This window comes from Melanostigma gelatinosum, assembly GCF_949748355.1.
Source record: "Melanostigma gelatinosum genome assembly, chromosome: 20".
NCBI classification, from domain to species: Eukaryota; Metazoa; Chordata; class Actinopteri; order Perciformes; family Zoarcidae; genus Melanostigma; species Melanostigma gelatinosum.
The window spans coordinates 11,579,211-11,598,371 of record NC_136653.1 but is presented as its reverse complement, the minus strand read 5'-3'; the positions used below and the strand labels follow the sequence as shown (position 1 = coordinate 11,598,371).

Genomic DNA, 19,161 nt, shown 5'->3' with positions numbered 1-19,161 from the left:
GTATATAAGGAGGTTATACAGACTGTATATAACTACAGACTGTATGTAAGAAGGTTATACATAGACTGTATATAACTACTGTAAGAGGGTGCCGCTCACGTGGCATGGGTTGCCAAGCAACGCGGTGTCAACCTCCTTTTTCACAACACTACACTGTTTTTTTTCTGGACGGCTGTCGTGTTAATCAAGCATTTTGGATTTGTCCTTTAGCTTGTAGAGCATAGGTAAGTCCTCGTGAATATTTGAGATCGTGATCCGCGTGGTTTGTCTGTTGAAGCGTATTTTGCGAACACGTCTACATTACTGAGCTATAAGCTGTCAGCTTAGCTCTGTCGTTTAGCCAGCATATGACTGCAGCTTTTAGGGTTGATTGCATTGAGCAGAACGTGATCCGTGATGAATAAACGCTGTTGTGACAACTATTGTTTACCTCTCCAGGTCACAGAATGGGAAAGAAAGGGAAGAAGGAGAAGGAAACTCCATGCAAGGAAGCGGTATGAGTATACAAAGCCTAACGTTAGCCAGCAAACGTGTTTCTATTTGTTTATTTCGTGTCTGTTAAAAAAGATGCCAAAAAAAAAACATACCCCGCGGGGAGAGACACGAGATCAATGATAACGCATTTACATCTCTCCTCACTCTCACAGTTTGAGCCACTACCCTTTGAGGGAAAAACTCCAGCAACAATAGTGCTGCTGCTGAGCTCCCCAGAGGAGGACATCCTAGTCAAAGCCTGTGAAGCGATCCACATATTTGCAGAAAAAGGTGCCCACGGAAAAAAACCCGCAACATATTTGCTTTTTTTTGTGAGCAAACATGCAGCTGAAAACCACAAAATGTACTAAATGTCTTATCTTATTTCCTGCTTATTTCCCATGATATCCATCATCTAATAATTCATTCGATTATATGCTCACAAACCACTTGCATGTATATATTTTATATAGCAAGAGCTGAAATAAAAACAATCAACATGTAATACTATTATATGTATATTACTATAATAGACACCCCCTGTTTTAGCTTCTAATGTGTTTATCTTCACTACTTCACTGACACATAGTAAATGCCTACAGGTCTGTTTGCCACAGTGCTTAATGTCTCTGCTCATGGTCTCCCCCTGTTGTTAGGAGATGAGAACAAGGTTTGTCTGCTGGGACTGGGGGCATTGGGGCCTCTCTGTCAGCTCATCACTCACATCAACAAGCTGATCAGACGCAACGCCTTCATGGCCCTGGGCATCATGGCCAACAATGGTCTGTTCGACAACATATTACGAAATCAATGCAGAAGAGCCTTTTGAGCCTGTTGGTGGCTTACAGTACAATTGATTTGACTTCCTGACCATCTATGTGCTTGTCAGACAATTGAGTGCTTAGATTGATTTGTCAACTGGCTAGAATTCACTGTTTTGTTGACTTACAGACTGAGAGACTGATGGGTTTGCTCACTAAATAAGTTATAAGTTGTTTCATATTTCCATTGAAAGGTGATGTCAGGATTGCTCTGAAAAAAATAGATGTCATTCCATCAATCATTGACAAACTGTCCCTTGAAGGTGAGTCATTTGGATCTCGAGATGAATAGACTCAGAAATAGATATAATAAAAGAAACAAACAATGTCATTTTCTTTCCTATTCAAGAAGATGTAGTCGTCCATGAGTTTGCAACACTGTGCCTGGCCTCTCTGTCAGTGGATTTCGTCTGTAAGGCCCAGATCTTTGACAACAAGGGCCTGCCACCTCTAATCCAGCTCTTATCCAGTCCAGACCCTGATGTCAGCAAGAACTCACTAGAGATCATCTTTAACCTGGTTCAGGTGACTCAGAGGAGGTTACAAGTCTATGCGGTTGTAAGGTTTTTCATTTGAGTCAAATGGAAGTTACATTTATCAGTATCTTAAAAGCCACTCACCGCATCACGGTGTGTTTTGTAAGATATATTCTTGCATGAAATTCAAATGGTTTCATTATTCTCTTTTGACTTTTGTATCCGTGTTGTAATGTATGCATGAAGGACCACCAAAGCCGTCTGGCAGTGCGTGAGTTGGGAGGGATCCCTCCACTTCTGGATCTGTTGAAGTCGGACTTCCCTGTCATTCAGCAGTTGGCTTTAAAGACACTGCAGAATGTCACCACTGATAAAGATGCATGCAACACCTTAAGGGAAGCGCAAGGATTTGAGAAGCTCATGGATATCCTCAGTAACATGGTAGGTCTGTGTGTGCATGTGTCTGAGAGACAGAACAAATGCTTATGTATGTCTTCATCCTGACCTTTAGTCCTAGGTAATGAAAACAAGAGGACAAAATATGGATCGGGTTATAATAACTGTCTGTGTGCAGTGTATGTTTGCACCATTAGCTGAAAATGGTTCCCTTTAAATGAACACTCTCTGAAGTCCTAATGCCTCTATATGCTCGACTACATCCTCTGTCTCCTATCTATCTTTATATTTCTTACAGGAATTCAGAGACCTTCACGCTGTGGCCTTACGGGTAGTTGCTAACTGTATGAGTGACAGTGAGAGTTTACAGCTGATCCAGAATGGTGGAGGATTAACAAGGCTGATGGAGTTTGTTCTCACCCCCAATATGCCTGAAATCCAGTCCAACGCTGTGAAATGCATCGCCAGGGTTGCTCAGAGCTGTAAGCACAGAAGGAGACAAGAGATCATTTTTTTTTTCATTGTTTTGCTATAGGTTTGGAAGTCAAGCGGGTGTAACAGTTAATCCGTGTGTTTTCTGTGTTTATTTCATCGTTTTTGCATACACACGTGTAGCTGAGAATCGCGAACTGCTCCATGAGCAGAATGTGGAGAAGGTGCTTGTAGAACTTCTGTCTGTGGCCGACATCAGCGTGAAAACAGCCGCCTGCCAGGCTGTGTCCGCCATGAGCTTCCACCTAGCCAGCAAAGACAGCTTCAGAGACCTGGGTACATACGTGCACATTCGCACAAGCACCTTAATAACATCATACACTCTCAACGATGTCGTGTGAATCAGTTGGATTCATGTGTGTTTCAGGTGGGATCCCTGCAGTTGTACGGTTGCTGAGCAATGACAGTTTGGTGCTTAGAGAGGCAGCAACCCAGGCCCTCTCGAACCTCACACATAGCAACCAGCTCAACGCATTGTGAGCGACAGACAACCTATTGCAAATGAGACCCCTAGTTACTCAAAAAGGGCCGAGACAATTAACAGTTTGAGGGTCTGAATAATGATATGTGCAACTTGCTGCCAAATGTGTAAAACATTAAGTGATGAGTTTGCAGTCTAAAACCAGGTATTTGAAGGTGGTATTTTAAAGTTGAGCAGTGTGCCGTCCTGTCTGCTATTTCACAAATGATGTAATGCTTCATCTTTCTTCTCATGGTTCTTACTCACTGAATATCTCTACCTATCTTCTCTCCCTTTCTCCATTTCATCTTCTACCTTTTTATTCCCCTGACAAATCATCCCTTTACCCTTCGTCTCTTACTGGCTGACATCATATTTCAGCATTACTGTCTCCTTAAGTTCTTGGGACATTAAACTCCACCTCCCATCCTTAATTCCCTCACTTCTTAATGTTTAATTTCCCTTAAACTCCACTTATTTGTGCAAATCACACAAATGACACACACTTTACCTTCTACGTTGTATACTTTGAGACTGCATTTAGTCTGTAGGTTGGCAGTAAATCTCCAATCCATTTCTGTGGTATCTGCAGTGCCGTGTACGAGGCAGAAGGCCATGAGATCCTTGTCCAGCAGCTGTATGGAAGCTGTCCCAGGACTGTGGCCAATTCTGCTGCCACACTTGGCAACATGGCGGGACAGGAGGTCATCCGCTGCAGTGTCTTGTCACATGGAGCCATACAAGCTCTGGTGGAGCCCTTGAAGTCCACAGATACACAGGTCCTGGTCAACGGCACGCGGTGCCTGGCAGTGTTGGCCTGCGATACGGAAGCTAGGGCAGAGGTTGGTGTTTGTGTGTGTCTAATGACAGTTTAGACTCCTGCCTTGCTGTCATATTTGTGAATGACAATGAAATTTGGAGATGTTTTGCACAAGGAAAATATCAGTTAATGGTACCAATACTGGTTTGACTGTTCCTGTTTTTATTCTGAACAGTAAAATGTATAAAACTTAAAAAACAATGTTCATTGTAAACAATAGTTTCTTATGAATTGTCCAAGAATAGTTGATATGCTTTGCCTGACCACCTAAAATGCACTCCTTGTTCATAGCTACTAAGCGCAAGAGGCCTTCACCCACTGGTCAATTTGCTGCAAACCTATGATAAGGAGGTGTTGCGCAATGCATGCTGGGCTATCAATGTCTGTGCCAGTGATGTGCCCACTGCTGTGGAGATGTGCAAATTTGGGTAAGACACTGATATGACAGCTAACTATTACATCAAACATGACTGATGTCATGTAGAACATTGATGAGTGTTTTAAAGTTACAGCGACACAAAGGTGTTGCGTCTTCAAGCCAATTTAGAGTAGTCTCTAAAATAGCCAGTAGATGGCAGTATAGTACAGTATTATGGCTCTGACATAAAGTACTGGTTCTTTTGTCTATATGTGAGTGTGTGTTAGTGTGTGCATTTTTATATTTATCATCAATGTATGAATATCTGTGTCTTAGTGCCTTGGAAATGCTTCAGCAAATCAACCAATCAGTGACTCGAAGAAGCAGTTTCAGCAGGTTGGCCATGATCAGCCTGCTTAACTTCAATTTGTCTGTCAAATACAGCCTGACAGGTCATTTGGCCTCCACTGACGTTATTAGTGAGGGCTTCTATGATGCCGGGAAGGTGTGTATATCTATGTGTGTATGTATACTATTGAAATGGATGTGAAACGGAGGTCACTTAAAGGAATGTGACTGAGTCCAATTCAAATAAATGACTTGTCAAATCTAAAAGGAAAACTGTGGCAAAGGATAGTTTGACATGTCTTGTACATCACATCTCTCTGTTAGGTTCCTGCAGGTCAGAGGATTCTGACTTTAAAGGAACTGTCCGAGCAGCCTGTCAACGAGCAACGGCCCATCATTGTTGTCAATACTGCAACAGGGTATGTTTTCTTGATTTTCTGTGATTCATTAAGTTTTGAAAAAAATAGAACTGAACATTGTTTATTATTAATATGCATCAGATTCCAACCCAGTAAAAAAAGTTGAGACAGAGGTTTTTGAAAATATATCCAGGAACTCCCAAAGCTATGGCAGCTAACACAGCTAGCCTCTTACACAACAAGTACCAGTGGGAAACTAACAACAACCACCACACAGATACTGGTAGAGCATTGGCTGAGACATGACACGTTTCCTAAACTACCAGCCACACCATGCAGTCGGTACAATTTATTCTGGCTGTTAAATTACTATCACCCTCCCCTTGTCTGCTCCAATCCAGTGGTCCCCCCCACCTCTCCTCTCCTCTGTTAGCGTGGCCTTTCACGGTAAACGACCCCATTTTTTTTAAGATGGCAACACACTCGCAGTAAAAGAGCCTTTGTGTTTAGACTAATGGACTTACATGCACAATCATGCACATGCATGCACAGCCATGAGTGCCTGCACGTAATACACATGCACGCTGATGCACACACAATAAAAAACAATACGATACGTAATAAAGGCTGTATATGTGCACACGCGCACGCGCACGCGCACACACACACACACACACACACACACACACACACACACACACACACACACACACACACACACACACACACACACACACACACGCACGCACGCACACACACACACACACTGCTCCCAAAAGCTTTCAGCATTTGATAATGAATTAACTTTGCCAAAGGGAGCAGTTCCCCCTCAGGGTACCTCTGGCCCACCCCATTACCACCATGTCTCCCTTCAGCATGCCTCCACTCACAACATCTCAGGAATTCTTAAGCAGTGTGTTATGTAACCTGTCCATGGCTATGTATGACCCCAGTTTAACTTTGTAACTTTAAAGCAACTAGAAGGAATATAAGATGTGGTTTTGTGACCTCTAGCTCGTGATCAAACACTGTGCATTGTATAACTTATAGTACAACTACTCTGACCAGGTTTGTTTGCATGATATCTCAAGAACATGAGAATGTAGAGTAGTAAGGCATGACATGAATGACATTCCAGTACCCATACTACCATATTTAGTCTGCCAGAAAAAGATTTAGTCTGTCCCAATACATAGTATATCAAATGCCATATGCCAAAAATACCAGGTTGTCCCATGCACTGCATTCGGTCAAATTTTGCAGTATGCAAGCCAGCATGCTTTTCTAGCTATTCTGACCCACAATCCTCTGCGAAGGGGATACATGAGAAAATTAGCAGTACCGATACTGTGACAGGATGGTAATCCAAAATGCTTGGGTTTACTTTGATAAAGATCTATGTAATTCGTGAACAAATTAAAAACACGGAATATACTATTGCTTTATTGTATGGTGAAATACCCAGATTTGTTTTTAATTAACTGTCTGTCAATACAGGAAGAAGAAAGAGGATGACAAACAGAAAGATGAGACCCAGCCTGAGCCTCCGACAGAGAAACCATGGAAGATGATGGATGACGTCTCTTTGCAGATTCTACTTAAAAAGGCCAAAGAATTCATTATCCCCCTAAGTGATGAACGAGAGCAGTGTGCTTGCTTGGCCAGGTAAGGGAAGGAAAGAATCTCATATTATATAATTGGCCACCAATGTTTGAACCGTGAACCATGGGGAAAAAAAGAAACAAGATACCCTGGAAACTGTATTTGTGAACAAACTCATAAAGAATTAGTAATTGTTCACAAAAAAGGACACAAGTGACATTTAACAGCGTTTTATAAATATACCACTGTGAGCCTTGGAATGCCAAACAAATGCACACATTTTTAAGGTTCCTGCATTGTAATGGGTTTTGTTTGCATGGTTTTGGATGCCAGGTTGGTGAGTGAAGCCATGGGCGGAGCTGTGGAGATGGAAAAGATGCACGAATTCCCATGGGTGCTGCACCTGAGCGAGCTCAAGTTTCAGCTTCAGTCTAATGTTGTTCTCATCGGTTTGATCCGCAGGGGAATCTACTGCCATAGGGCACTTCTCTTCAAGGTGCCACTGACCTACCACACAGCATTATCAGCATCCCCCCCCCCTCTGTAGCAATCTCTTCCTTTGCATACTTTACAATTCACCCACATCTTTTAACATACTATTTTAAAGCTCTTCTCTATAAGTTCTCCCCATCCTGAAAAGTATCACTATTATAACCCTCTCCATTCCATCCATCTCTTGTTTCCAAATCATAATATCCCGACCTGTCTCCTTTCTTTTGCTTTTCAGTGTCTGGCTGATTGCATCAGGATGAGCTGCACACTTGTCAGGGGCGAGTACAACCGGGCTTGGAACGAGGTGGTACTCTTCAATGGGAATCCCTCCGGTAATGAGCGCTCTTCAAAGCCCTGCCGCTACATAGTAGACCTCATGCACCAGCCTGGGAGCTTGCTGACAGCCAGTACCCCTGCTGCTGTGCATTACCAGACTATATAGATTTTGGACTTCAGGAAGATTATCTGGTGCCATTGGCATCGGCTAATGGGGATCATTTTAAATGAATAAATATAGACCAACACTGTAGTGGAGAAAAGCTGTAGTACATAATGCTCTGACCAGACATTTTACTGAGATGCATTATAGATATTGATTTGTATATGTATTTGAAAATATGGGCGACCATTCATAGAGAAACATTCAAATTCTCTGTGGATCACTTTAGTCCATACACAAGCCAACAGGAAAAATACTGTTTGTCTTCCTCTCAATGAAACACACTGCTTTGACCTGGCTCTTTGCCACAGAGGGTTTACAATGTTGTAACTGCAGAGAGAAGAGAGAGAAAAGGTGGGGTCAGACAGTGACACAGTGCTGCACCAGTTAAACTCTGTGTGTGTGACTCAACTGAGGTCAGATAATTGTAAGGAAAATATATTTTTGCCTGCATGGATAAACTCAGCACTGAATAAAGTTTCTTCGAGTAAGTGTCTGTTTTTTTTTTTTTTTTTTTTTTTAAGATTTCCCATCATACATTTTAGTTTACAATGATCTCACTGCTCAACACTAAAAGTTTTGTTTAAAAATGTGTAACATACTTCTTAAGGTAAATATAATGTGGTTCAACGGCCTTTGAGGCAACTTTGTGATATTGGGCTGTATAAATAGAATTGACTTGAGCACCTCACCAACCAAATTGTTTCCCCCAATTCATCTTTTTTTCCACGCAGTAAAACTGCTACACATTTGCTTTGCCCTTTGCACCAAGCGAACCCTGTCCACTTTAACCTACTCAGCTGGAGGGGTGATTTTTGACCGGGTCACCCATATTAACAGCGTGGATCTTCCGGGGGAGAACCTGCGTGAACTCGCCTCGGCATGAACGATCCCGACGCAGCGAGCGCAATTGGCTGCCACTGATATCAGCACTTGACTTTTAGACGGACACAGCAGCAGCAAACATGTCTCGTTTAGTCGCCCGTCTCTTCGAAGTGGTTTCTCGGCACGCGACGCCCAGATCCGTGGTGTTACCGAGGAGGATCCCGGTATGCATTCGTCCTGTATCCACATCTCAAGGTACCGGGGGACGTTTGGCTTCTTTACTGATACTTCTTAAAGCGTGGTTACTATCCTATCGAGTAGTTCAGGCTGCAAACTCTCGCAGGTGCACCATGCTGCAGTTTTCTCACGAAGCACTAAGAATAGGAAACACACAGCTACAGCTTGCTGGTGCAAAGAAAGTACTGTGGTTAACGAGAGGAGTGGGTTTGCAGGGGTTAACAATATATTTGGGATTAGGGGATTTTTTTTATTCCACTATTTCTAATATTTTTCATCTATTTTAGGAGTTAGGATTGAGTAATCAATACTAAAGCAGCACTGAAAGGAACAACCCAGTCATTACTTCAAACTGAAAAATGTCCTGTTCATCTTCAAAAGACAATTCTATTAGAATGTAAAGAAGTTACATTGTATTAGAATGTAACTTCTTTACATTCTAATAGAATGTAACTTCTTTACAACTTAACTTTTCTACTTTGTTACTATACACCACTGCCAATGGGTTTAATTGTTTTATGGTTGATTGCTGTCAAACATGTTTTATTTATTTATGTCTACTTGGGCTGTACTCGATTGACCAAAATGTCCTTCTACTGGTCAATATGCACTTCAAAACTCCTCTGTGACTTCTTCATTGTTACCTCTGAAAGGTGAGGCTGCGAAGAAACAATAGTAAACATGCTAACTTATCAAACTTAGCATACATTCCTCGTCAGCCTGTCCAAATAAATTGGGCAAAGAAAGCTTTAACCACATTAAACTTAGCTTTATTAAATGTCAGGTCTCTGTCAGGAAAAACATTTTTAATCAATGATTTTATTGTTCGGCACAAACTGGACATTTTGTTTTTAACTGAAACTTGGTTAAATCAAGATAACAGTGCAGCTGTTCTTATTGAATCAACACCTCCCAACTTCAGTTTCATGAGCGAAACAAGAGCGCATAAGAAAGGAGGTGGAGTTGCTATTTTATTTAATGATTCTCTTCAATGCAAGCAGATGTCCTTTGGTCATTTTAGTTCTTTTGAATATGTGGCTCTGAATTCCACTCAAGCTTTATTCCTAAACATTTACAGACCGCCTAAATACTGTGCAACCTTCTTTGATGAGTTTACTGAACTGCTGTCTGTAATCTGTATTGATTTTGACTGTGTTGTTATTGTTGGTGATTTTAATATCCATGTTGATAATCCCCAGGACAGAGAGTCTATAGAACTATGTGGTGTCCTTGATAACTATGATCTGACTCAGCATGTGACAGGACCCACCCACAACAAGGGGCACACTCTGGACCTAATCATCACCAAAGGTGTAAACATTTCCAAGGTTGCTGTGACTAATGTTGCACTCTCTGATCATTTCTGTGTTTTCTTTGACAGTGCAATCTCCTTGCACACAAATGTCCAAACCAAGGTTGTGACAAAGCGTTACATCTCTGAAAACACCAGTGAACTATTTATTCAGAAGTTCTCCTCCACACCAGCCCTCTCTTGCCTCTCAGTCAATGAGCTTGTAGATGGCTTCAATTTTAAAGTTAAAAATATTATTGATGCCATTGCACCCACTAAAGTGAAGGTTGTCTCGGGTAAGCAAAGATCTCCTTGGAGAAATGCTACGCTGGTCAAAATGGAGAAACGAGAGTGTCGGAAAGCTGAGCGCAGGTGGCGAAAAACTAATCTCCAGGTTCACTGTGACATCTATAAAGAGAGACTTCGCAAATATAATTTGGAACTTAGAAATGCAAGGCAGTCATTCTTCTCTGACATCATAACCAAAAACAAGAACAACACACACGCCTTATTTGCTACCGTCGACAGGCTAACAAACCCTCCAGTGTCGGTAGCTGCTGAACTCCAATCCACCTGGGCATGCAATCAATTTGCCTCCTTTTTTACTGACAAAATTCAGAAAATTAGACAAGCAGTCAGTGCCTCCACATCAACCACAGGATATGTGTTGTCCCGATCTCTGAATAACATCCATTCAAATATCATGACACAATTTCATTCAATCGACCGTAGAAGCCTAGAAGACATTATACAACATCTGAAGTCATCCTCCTGCTGCTTGGATATTCTACCAACACACTTTTTCAAAAATATTTCAAACTGCATGACCACTGATCTTTTACAAATTGTAAACACATCCCTTCTCTCAGGTGTCTTCCCACAAGCCCTAAAAACTGCAGTTATTAAACCGCTCCTAAAGAAGGTTAGTTTAGACTCCGCAACGATGAAAAATTATAGGCCAATATCAAACCTCCCATTTTTGAGTAAAATAATTGAAAAAGCGTTTTTCCAACAGCTGACCGACTTCTTGACCGTAAATAACTGCTTTGATGTTTTCCAGTCAGGTTTTCGACAGCACCACAGCACTGAAACTGCTCTTGTTAAGGTTTTCAACGACATCCACTTAAACATAGACAATGGCAGAAGTTCAGTCTTAGTCTTACTAGATCTCAGTGCTGCATTCGACACGGTCGACCATGCCATACTCCTAGAAAGACTAAACATCTGGGTGGGACTCTCTGGCACAGCACTTAACTGGTTTGAATCCTACTTGAAGGGCCGAGAATACTTTGTGTCTGTGGCTCATTACACATCGGAGCTGACTAAAATGACATGTGGTGTTCCCCAAGGTTCAATACTGGGGCCTCTTCTGTTCAACATCTACATGCTTCCACTAGCTCAGATTATGAAAAACAACAAAGTGTGTTATCATAATTATGCAGACGATACACAAATCTACATAACTATGTCACCAGGGGACTATAATCCCATACAAGGGCTGGGTAACTGCATTGAACAAATCAACAACTGGATGTGCCAGAATTTTCTTCAATTAAACAAAGATAAAACAGAAGTAATTGTTTTCAGGACCAAGGACGAACAATTGAAAATCACCGCTCAGCTTCAGTCACTGATGTTAAAACCCACAAACCAAGCCAGAAATCTAGGTGTAGTTATGGATTCAGACCTCAACCTGAACAGCCATATCAAGACAATTACAAAATCAGCCTACTATCACCTGAAGAATATATCAAGGATTAGAGGACTTATGTCTCAACAGGATTTGGAAAAACTTGTCCACGCATTTATCTTCAGCAGACTGGACTACTGTAACGGTGTGTTTACAGGTCTCTGTAAAAAGTCCGTCAGAAAGCTGCAGCTGATTCAGAACGCTGCAGCTCGAGTCCTCACTAAGACCAGGAGGGTGGACCACATCACTCCAGTTCTGAGGTCTTTGCACTGGCTTCCTGTCCAACAAAGAATTGACTTTAAAATCCTGCTGTTGGTTTACAAAGCACTGAATGGTTTAGGGCCAAAATACATCTCTGATCTGCTGCTACCTTACGAACCATCCCGACCCCTCAGGTCGTCTGGGACCGGTCTACTTTCTGTTCCCAGAGTCAGAACTAAACATGGAGAAGCAGCGTCAGTTTTTCTGTTCCACATATCTGGAACAAAGTCCCAGAAAGCTGCAGGTCTGCTGAGACCCTCAGCTCATTTAAATCAAGATTGAAGACTTTTCTGTTTGCTGCTGCCTTTAATTGAACCACATTCAATTCATATATTAATCAATTTCCTGCATTTCTGCATTTTACTACTGCATTTTATTTCTTGTACTGTTTTTTAATGTTTTAATGAATGTTCTTAATTGTTTTTAAATCTCCTTTTCTTTTGCCTTATGTTTTGATGCTTTTAATGGTTTTATGTGAAGCACTTTGAATTACCTTGTTGTCGAAATGTGCTATACAAATAAACTTGCCTTGCCTTGCCTCTGCTCCCTGCAGGCCTGCAGTCCCTCACCCGTTATAACGAGACTACAGACTGGCAAAAGAAACTGACCCCAGAACAGTACGTAGTGACCAGAGAAAAAGGGACTGAGGTGGTGAGTACTACACGCACATCAGTACACCGATTTGTGTCAAACCAACATTATATCCGTCTATACCAGACTGACATCCGTTTTCTGATATACACCAGCACAGTTCCTGGTGGACTTTGCTCATCACTGTATTGTTGGCCTGTGTCAGGTTCAACCTGTCCAACTACAAACCTGGTGTTTTATGAATTTGAAGCTCTCAGCTTGAAACACAGAGCATGCAAAAATACAAATAAGGACAAGTTACTGTATTGTACTTACAAAGTCATTATCATCAAAAACCTGAAGAAGACAAAGCAAAAAAAACATGTAACTGTTAGTCATGTGTGCTCCTGTGTGTGTGTGTGTGTGTGTGTGTGTGTGTGTGTGTGTGTGTGTGTGTTCGTGTTCTCAGCCCTTTAGTGGGATCTACCTTAAGCATTCTGAAGTTGGGATGTACCACTGTGTCTGCTGTGAGGCTCCAGTTTTCAGGTAGCAGTTTGGAACTTAGAGTTAATGTGTGAAAATGTCTCCACAAGTACATATTTTCTATTCATGACATATATTTGTATTTTTATTACAGTTTGATGCACCGTCAGGATTGCTACTTAATGCCATTCTACTTTGTGCAATGACAATAAAGGAATTCTATTCAATAGTACTGTACGATTTTTTAAATGTATTCTCTCAGCCATGAGATCATTTTAGTGTTTGATGTTTGTATAGAAATGTGTTAGCAGATGCTCAATGAGGAAATGTTCCTTCCTGTTTTAAAAGTTCGGAGGCAAAGTATGACTCTGGGACAGGCTGGCCTGCATTCAAAGAGGCTCATGGGACATGGGAGCAGGATGAAAGCCTCGCCTCCATCATTCGTCGCCCTGACAACAGCCTGGGTAGTGCTGGGACAGAGGTTCTTTGTAAAAATGTGAGATTTGTTTCCTGAGCGGTGCTATAGTTGCGTATATAGCTTTGTGTGCAGTTTTTTTTTTTATATAGCAGCATAGTTAGAATTGCTTAATATGCATCTCATTGATACTTTGTGTTCAGAGTTTCCTTCACAATGTTCTTCAAATACAAGACTTGTGTTTTGTATTTTTGGTTAGTGTCTGACTTTCATGCGTTTGTGTCTGTTGCAGTGCGATTCCCACCTGGGTCACGTGTTTGATGATGGACCAGACCCGACTGGTCAGCGGTTCTGTATCAACAGCGTGGCCCTCACATTTAAACCCAGAGAAAACAACAAACCTGACATGGATGAGCAGGAGTAGCACCTGTACTGAAAACACAATTATGTTTCATTTCAAACAAGTCCATTTAACAGGTAAAATGAAGGACCACCTAATTCCATGGTATTGAGCTGAACATGTTTGCTTGTGAGAAGCTTTCTGTGAGTATCGATGACTTATTAATTGAATTTTAAACATCCTGGTGCTTATTAAACTGGTAAAGAAGAAAGCTTAGTCTCTTGTTAAGTAACAATGGATACATGCACTGGAGGGAAGTCTACATACAGAAAATACTTCACTCAAACTCCAGACTCCTCAATTGAGATACTCCCCCCCCCCCCCCAAAAAAGTCCCTGTATTAACTGTTGAGTTGGTCATTTTGATTTAAAATAAAATGTATGAATGTCTTCATTTCAGAATTATAAACGGTTTATTGCCAAGTATGTTTGCACATACAAGAAATTTGACTTGGTGATAGTATAAAAACATAATTAAAAATAAGAATATGGAAATGTACAATGAAGTATGAAAATCAAATAAACAAATATATAAGAATGCCTTAACATATTTAAGGCAGTTTTTAGGTGTCTAAGTTAAAGTGTAAAGTTGTTCAGGGATGTGCAAATTATTGTCCTGGGGATGTAGGTTTTGGTCCTGATTTATTGTCCAGGGTGGGAGGGGTCCGCCACAATTTCACATGCCTGCCTCAGGGTCATAAGTAATGCCCTGGAAGCTGAAGAACTACACAGTGTTGACTGGAGAGTCACATGGTGTGATAGGGGCGGGTGGGGCTGCTCTTTGCCTTGGCCTCTTGGCTCTGTAGGGGAACTGCAGAGAGTCCAGGAGTGGGTGGGATTTCGAGTTGGCACATGACAAAGTGCTCAAAAGACTTATTAACCAAGGTCAGGGCGACGCGTCTGATGTCGTGAAGTCCTGTGTTCCTTGTTTTTTTGGGGACAGGGAAGGCTGGAGGTCTGGGATAGATGGTTGTGGGGCGCAGGCCCCTTCTGAGGTGGGGGAGGGGGAGCTGGTGGATGGGGTCAGGACAGTCCCATTGTCTTTCAAAGTGACAGTAAAACATTCAGGTCGTTTCATGGATTTGGTGATCTGTCAGAGACCTCTCCAGACAGAAGTGGAGTCAATTTCAAAGCGCTGATGTTGAAGTTTTGGAGTACTGTTGTCTGTCCTCATCCCCACTCCTAAGTGCCTCTTCCTTTTGAATTCTTAGCTGTGAATCAGGGTTTGTCGTGGTTATTGATTACCCTGGAGCGGTCATTAGCTGTCTTCACAGCAGTTAATGTGTGACCCAACAGCCTCTGTGTACACATCAAGACTATTGGTAGCATTCTAGAAAACATCCCAAGTCTGTACAGTCCAAGCACGCCGAAACATCCTCCACGTCACTGGTCCACTGCTTTAATCCCAGCGCAGCGCGAGGGACAGCGTGATTTTCTTAAAGTCACCAAGGACAATGACTAAAGAGACCGGGTTTATCCGCTCTTCACACAGTATCTGGTCGGCTAGCATGAGCTTTGCCTCCTGCACGTTGGCCTGCAGCGGAATGTAAACACCGACCAGCATGAATGAGCTGAACTCAAAGGGGGAGTAGAAGGGGGGGTTTTCAGTTGATGGAAAACATTTCCAAATCAGGAGAACAGTGCCGCAGAATCACTGCCACATCGTTACACCAGCCCCTGTTGGTATAAAAACAGATCACTCCACCTTTCGATTGGCCGGAGAGCTTCGGGTCACGGTCCGCTCTGAATAGCTGGAAGCCTGCTAGATCGGGCACAGAGTCCCTATCATTCCACACACCTAAGTCTCTGTGAAGCACAAAACGGAGGGTGAAGCAAAGTCAAAGTGTTTCCTCCACGTTCCCCATGTTTAAAGAAATATCAAAATACACTGGACCTGAATTAATAAGACATCTTCGTCTGTAGAGATTGCAAAACCCAGGAAGTTATGACATCGGTGCTTTGTGTGTTTTCCAGTCCCACATTTACAGATTCAATTGTTTTATATGTATAAGGAATCATGTATACTTGAAAGGAAAATGTTCAATACATGCACATTTAGTTTGTTCTAGGGTTATGCTGTAGAGGTTATTCGATTTTAAAGTCAGTATTTAATAATAATGTATTGCTGCCGCCTTCAGATGAACACACTGCCTCATCTCTGCCAGTAAACCAAGTTAATATTTGACTAAACAGACCATCCTCTCTTTCACATTGTTTGCCCCCCCCCACTCTCTCTCTGTTTATGCATTTCTTCCGTGTCTGTTTGTTTGAGGTTGAGTGAAAGCAGATTAGGAATAGTTGACTGCAGACAGAGACAGAGGGGACAGACATACCAATACAAAAAGAAGAAATAAGTTGAGCAAAAAGAAAAGTCAGGATAAGGGAACCTGAGACATCCTCGAGGAGAAGAGGACTGATTCTTGTGTGCTCATGGCTGGAGTATGGCGTTGCATGCTGCCAGTGGTGGTGTTGATGTGTGTGTGTCTGTGGGGTTCCACTGAGGCTGTAGGGGGGGCTAGGAGTCGACCGCGACCCCAAAGACCACCTCCCAAGAAGCCGAAGGTCGACCCGATTGACTTGACCCCACCTGCACAGAACATAGACATACAACAGGTAAACAAACCTGGAGGAATGGGTGGAGAATATATACTATTGTGTGTAGTATTTCTGTTTGTGCGTTAAGTGCTTTTTTCATCCCTCGTCTGTGATTGCCGTCTCTAAATCAAGCTACACAGCCAGATAGGCAGAGAGTCCAGATTGCATATGGTTTTGCAAACAGTGACCATTTATAACTTCCAATCTAATTATAATTGTGACAAGGCTGGAAAAAGATTCCTGAAAAAGCGGCACTGAAAGGTGAGAATGTCTTATTTTGATGAATGAATATAAAAAGCACTGTTTCCAGGTAGTTGAGTGCAGTCGCAGCCCGATAGCAAAACAGTTCCCAGTGCCTTCTGACCTTTGCACACTGCCAGTGTGATTCTGTTTCTCACATGCTGGTATCATGTCCCAATAACAAACCCAATTTCTAAATAATCAGTGGAAACAGAATTACCTCAACAGAATAGTAAAAATAAAAACGATCATTGCTTTGAGGAAAACACACGGTAAGTCAGCGTTGGAGCTTGTTTCAGCAAGTATCTTTCCAGAGCGCCAAACGTTTAATTCTGCCTTTTCATGGATTAGTGTGGGGGTTGGCATGACGGTCATGCTTGTGTAATAGTGTCAATTTGTTGTTAGGCAATAAGGGGGATTTTGAGTGACATAATATAAGATAATAAAACAGGATATTTGAAGCAGATGTATTCATTCGTAGTGAAAGTTATTGCCACCCTAAATATTCTATTTTAGTTCATTTGAATCTGGTAGAATAAGGCAAATCCTAGGTAGAAGGGGTTTACACGATGAGGATTGTTTGTGAAATGTAAAAAAAAATACATTTAAAAATTGCAAATATTGTGTCTGAGGCGGAACATCTTGCTTCTTCCTCTTCCTCTGTCTCTGTTCTGATCCTGCTTGTATGTGTTGCAGATGACAGGAACATGGTTCCTGCTAATCACTGCCTCCAAATGCTCCTACCTGATAAATCATGGAACCCAGGTGGAGCCCACAGTCATGACGCTCACGCATTCCTCTGACCAAACACTATCTGTTAGCACCAAAACACGGCGGTAAGTACCAGCATGTACTGTGCATGCAGCTCACCGTGACTCATCAGTACCGTGGTTTATCGGCAGAGGGGGAAAATATACCACAAATCAAGTTTCAACCACATGTTTGATTCGATTTGTGTGTCCTCAAAAACAGGAAGGAGGCAGAACAGTAAGATCCATCCAGCTTTCCCCTCATCATCGGAAAAACGTTTAGACAATTTAAATGGAATGAGTTGTTGTTTTTGTAGGACATTTCGTAATATCTTTGTTGTGATTTGAGCTTGTAAACCTTATTTGGCCCACGTGGAGGAAATTGGTCCTTTTTGTCATGCTACATCAGAAAGCTAGGCCTGAGGCTGAGAAATGTGGTTCGATTATGAAACATTAAATGTATATGACAATCTAGAACATTTTGAACAACACACCGTGTTTTCAACAAGCCAAATCTACTTCGGAGGACCCATAATGCCTGTTTTTACTGACTGTTTCATCAAATATCTCACCTGGCACAAACTCTTCTCTTCTGTCCTCAGTAATCACCAGTGTTGGGAGATATTACAGGTCTACGATGTAACACCAACCCCGGGCAAGCTGACACTTAAAGGTCAGTGCCTCCCTTATTAAGCCTTGTTGATAAATGATAGAGCAATGACGGATCCCTTTGGCATACCGTGCTCTCTGTTGGTTCAACTAGGAGGTCGTCCTGAGCTGGACACCAAGATAGTGATTGGAGAGACGGACTACAACTCCTATGCGATCATGCACTACCAGAAACGGGGCAAGGTCACCGTGAAGCTCTATGGTGGGTTCCTCAGCCACGTGGCCTTGTTTTGATATTTCACATCGCAAAGCCAGGTGGTAGTCCTGATCTTATTCTACTCTTATTCTACTCTAAAATGAGACGGCACTGTTTGTTTGGAAATGCATTCGTAAAGTCATGATGTTTGTTTTTGTGCTCTATATGCAGGCCGGTCTGTAGACAATCTGTCCGAGCCAATGCTGACCAAGTTTGAGCAGCTTGCTGAAAAACAGGGTTTTGGACTGGCATACCTCTTCCCTTTCCCCACCTACAGTACGTCTGTGTCCACCTGGACAATGCAATGAAATAAACTACATTAGCAAATGCAATTATCAAATGTAAGATGGCATAATAAGCCAGTAAAGATTCAAATCTAGCTTGAAGAGATATACATTGCATTAATGACTGATGTAAAGGATTACGATGGAGTAACACACATGCCTGCTCAGCTGCCTTTAAATAGATCTGTTTACTTGTTTTTCTCCTAGGTCACTGTGGTGTTGTGGACCAGAACCATGTAATCAGTAAGTTTAATGTGTAATAAAATAACAGATAGCCATAACTCTTTGATATAACGAAAAAATGTGATAGTTATGACGAATAAAAATGGACAGAAGTCAATGCAGCAGCTGACAAAGGTTGCGAATACAGCTTTTTTAATTCAGGTTTTCTGGAGAATGATTTCCAGTTCTTAGATATCAATGTAGCTCGCAGGCTTAATGTGTATATGGGGTGTTTTCACAGGCCATTGTCCCCTGCAGTACATTCAGAATCGTGTCTATGCTCTGTCGTGCTCCAGACATATTTCATGCATTTCAACCTATTCAGTGACTGAGGATTCACTGGTTCAGTGCATTACATGTCCATCATCATTTCACCTTTACAGCTGCGCTCCTGCTGTGTGCTGGTGCTAAATGACAAAATATGTATTCTTCTGCTCTTTTTCTTTGCAATGTGCGTGGAATCTTCTGGAATTATTTGTATGGTAATACCAGGTGTCT

At 41.9% G+C, this 19,161-nt stretch overlaps 3 protein-coding genes across 3 annotated transcripts; all 3 read left to right on the top strand.

Moving 5' to 3' along the window:
• Nucleotides 1-446: 446 nt before the first annotated feature.
• On the top strand, nt 447-7,719 carry armc3 (armadillo repeat containing 3; the record flags this gene model as incomplete). Its single annotated transcript, XM_079292525.1, has 16 exons — nt 447-494; nt 648-765; nt 1,131-1,256; nt 1,490-1,558; nt 1,645-1,820; nt 2,018-2,212; nt 2,466-2,649; nt 2,783-2,935; nt 3,027-3,135; nt 3,712-3,961; nt 4,231-4,367; nt 4,634-4,802; nt 4,970-5,064; nt 6,502-6,669; nt 6,940-7,102; nt 7,334-7,719. 16 exons carry the CDS (start codon nt 447-449, stop codon nt 7,538-7,540), a joined length of 2,367 nt encoding a protein of 788 aa, XP_079148651.1. The 3' UTR covers nt 7,541-7,719.
• A 691-nt stretch (nt 7,720-8,410) lies between these two features.
• On the top strand, nt 8,411-14,038 carry msrb2 (methionine sulfoxide reductase B2). The gene is made up of 5 exons (XM_079292186.1): nt 8,411-8,617; nt 12,395-12,492; nt 12,881-12,957; nt 13,243-13,390; nt 13,602-14,038. The coding sequence occupies exons 1-5, from the start codon at nt 8,503-8,505 to the stop codon at nt 13,731-13,733; spliced, it is 570 nt and encodes a 189-aa protein (XP_079148312.1). The 5' UTR covers nt 8,411-8,502; the 3' UTR covers nt 13,734-14,038.
• Nucleotides 14,039-16,138: 2,100 nt separating this feature from the next.
• c8g (complement component 8, gamma polypeptide) lies at nt 16,139-18,719 on the top strand (the record flags this gene model as incomplete). The annotated part of the gene is made up of 6 exons (XM_079291816.1): nt 16,139-16,321; nt 17,240-17,379; nt 17,895-17,965; nt 18,056-18,163; nt 18,329-18,433; nt 18,649-18,719. The coding sequence occupies 6 exons, from the start codon at nt 16,139-16,141 to the stop codon at nt 18,699-18,701; spliced, it is 660 nt and encodes a 219-aa protein (XP_079147942.1). The 3' UTR covers nt 18,702-18,719.
• Between the last annotated feature and the right edge of the window lie 442 nt (nt 18,720-19,161).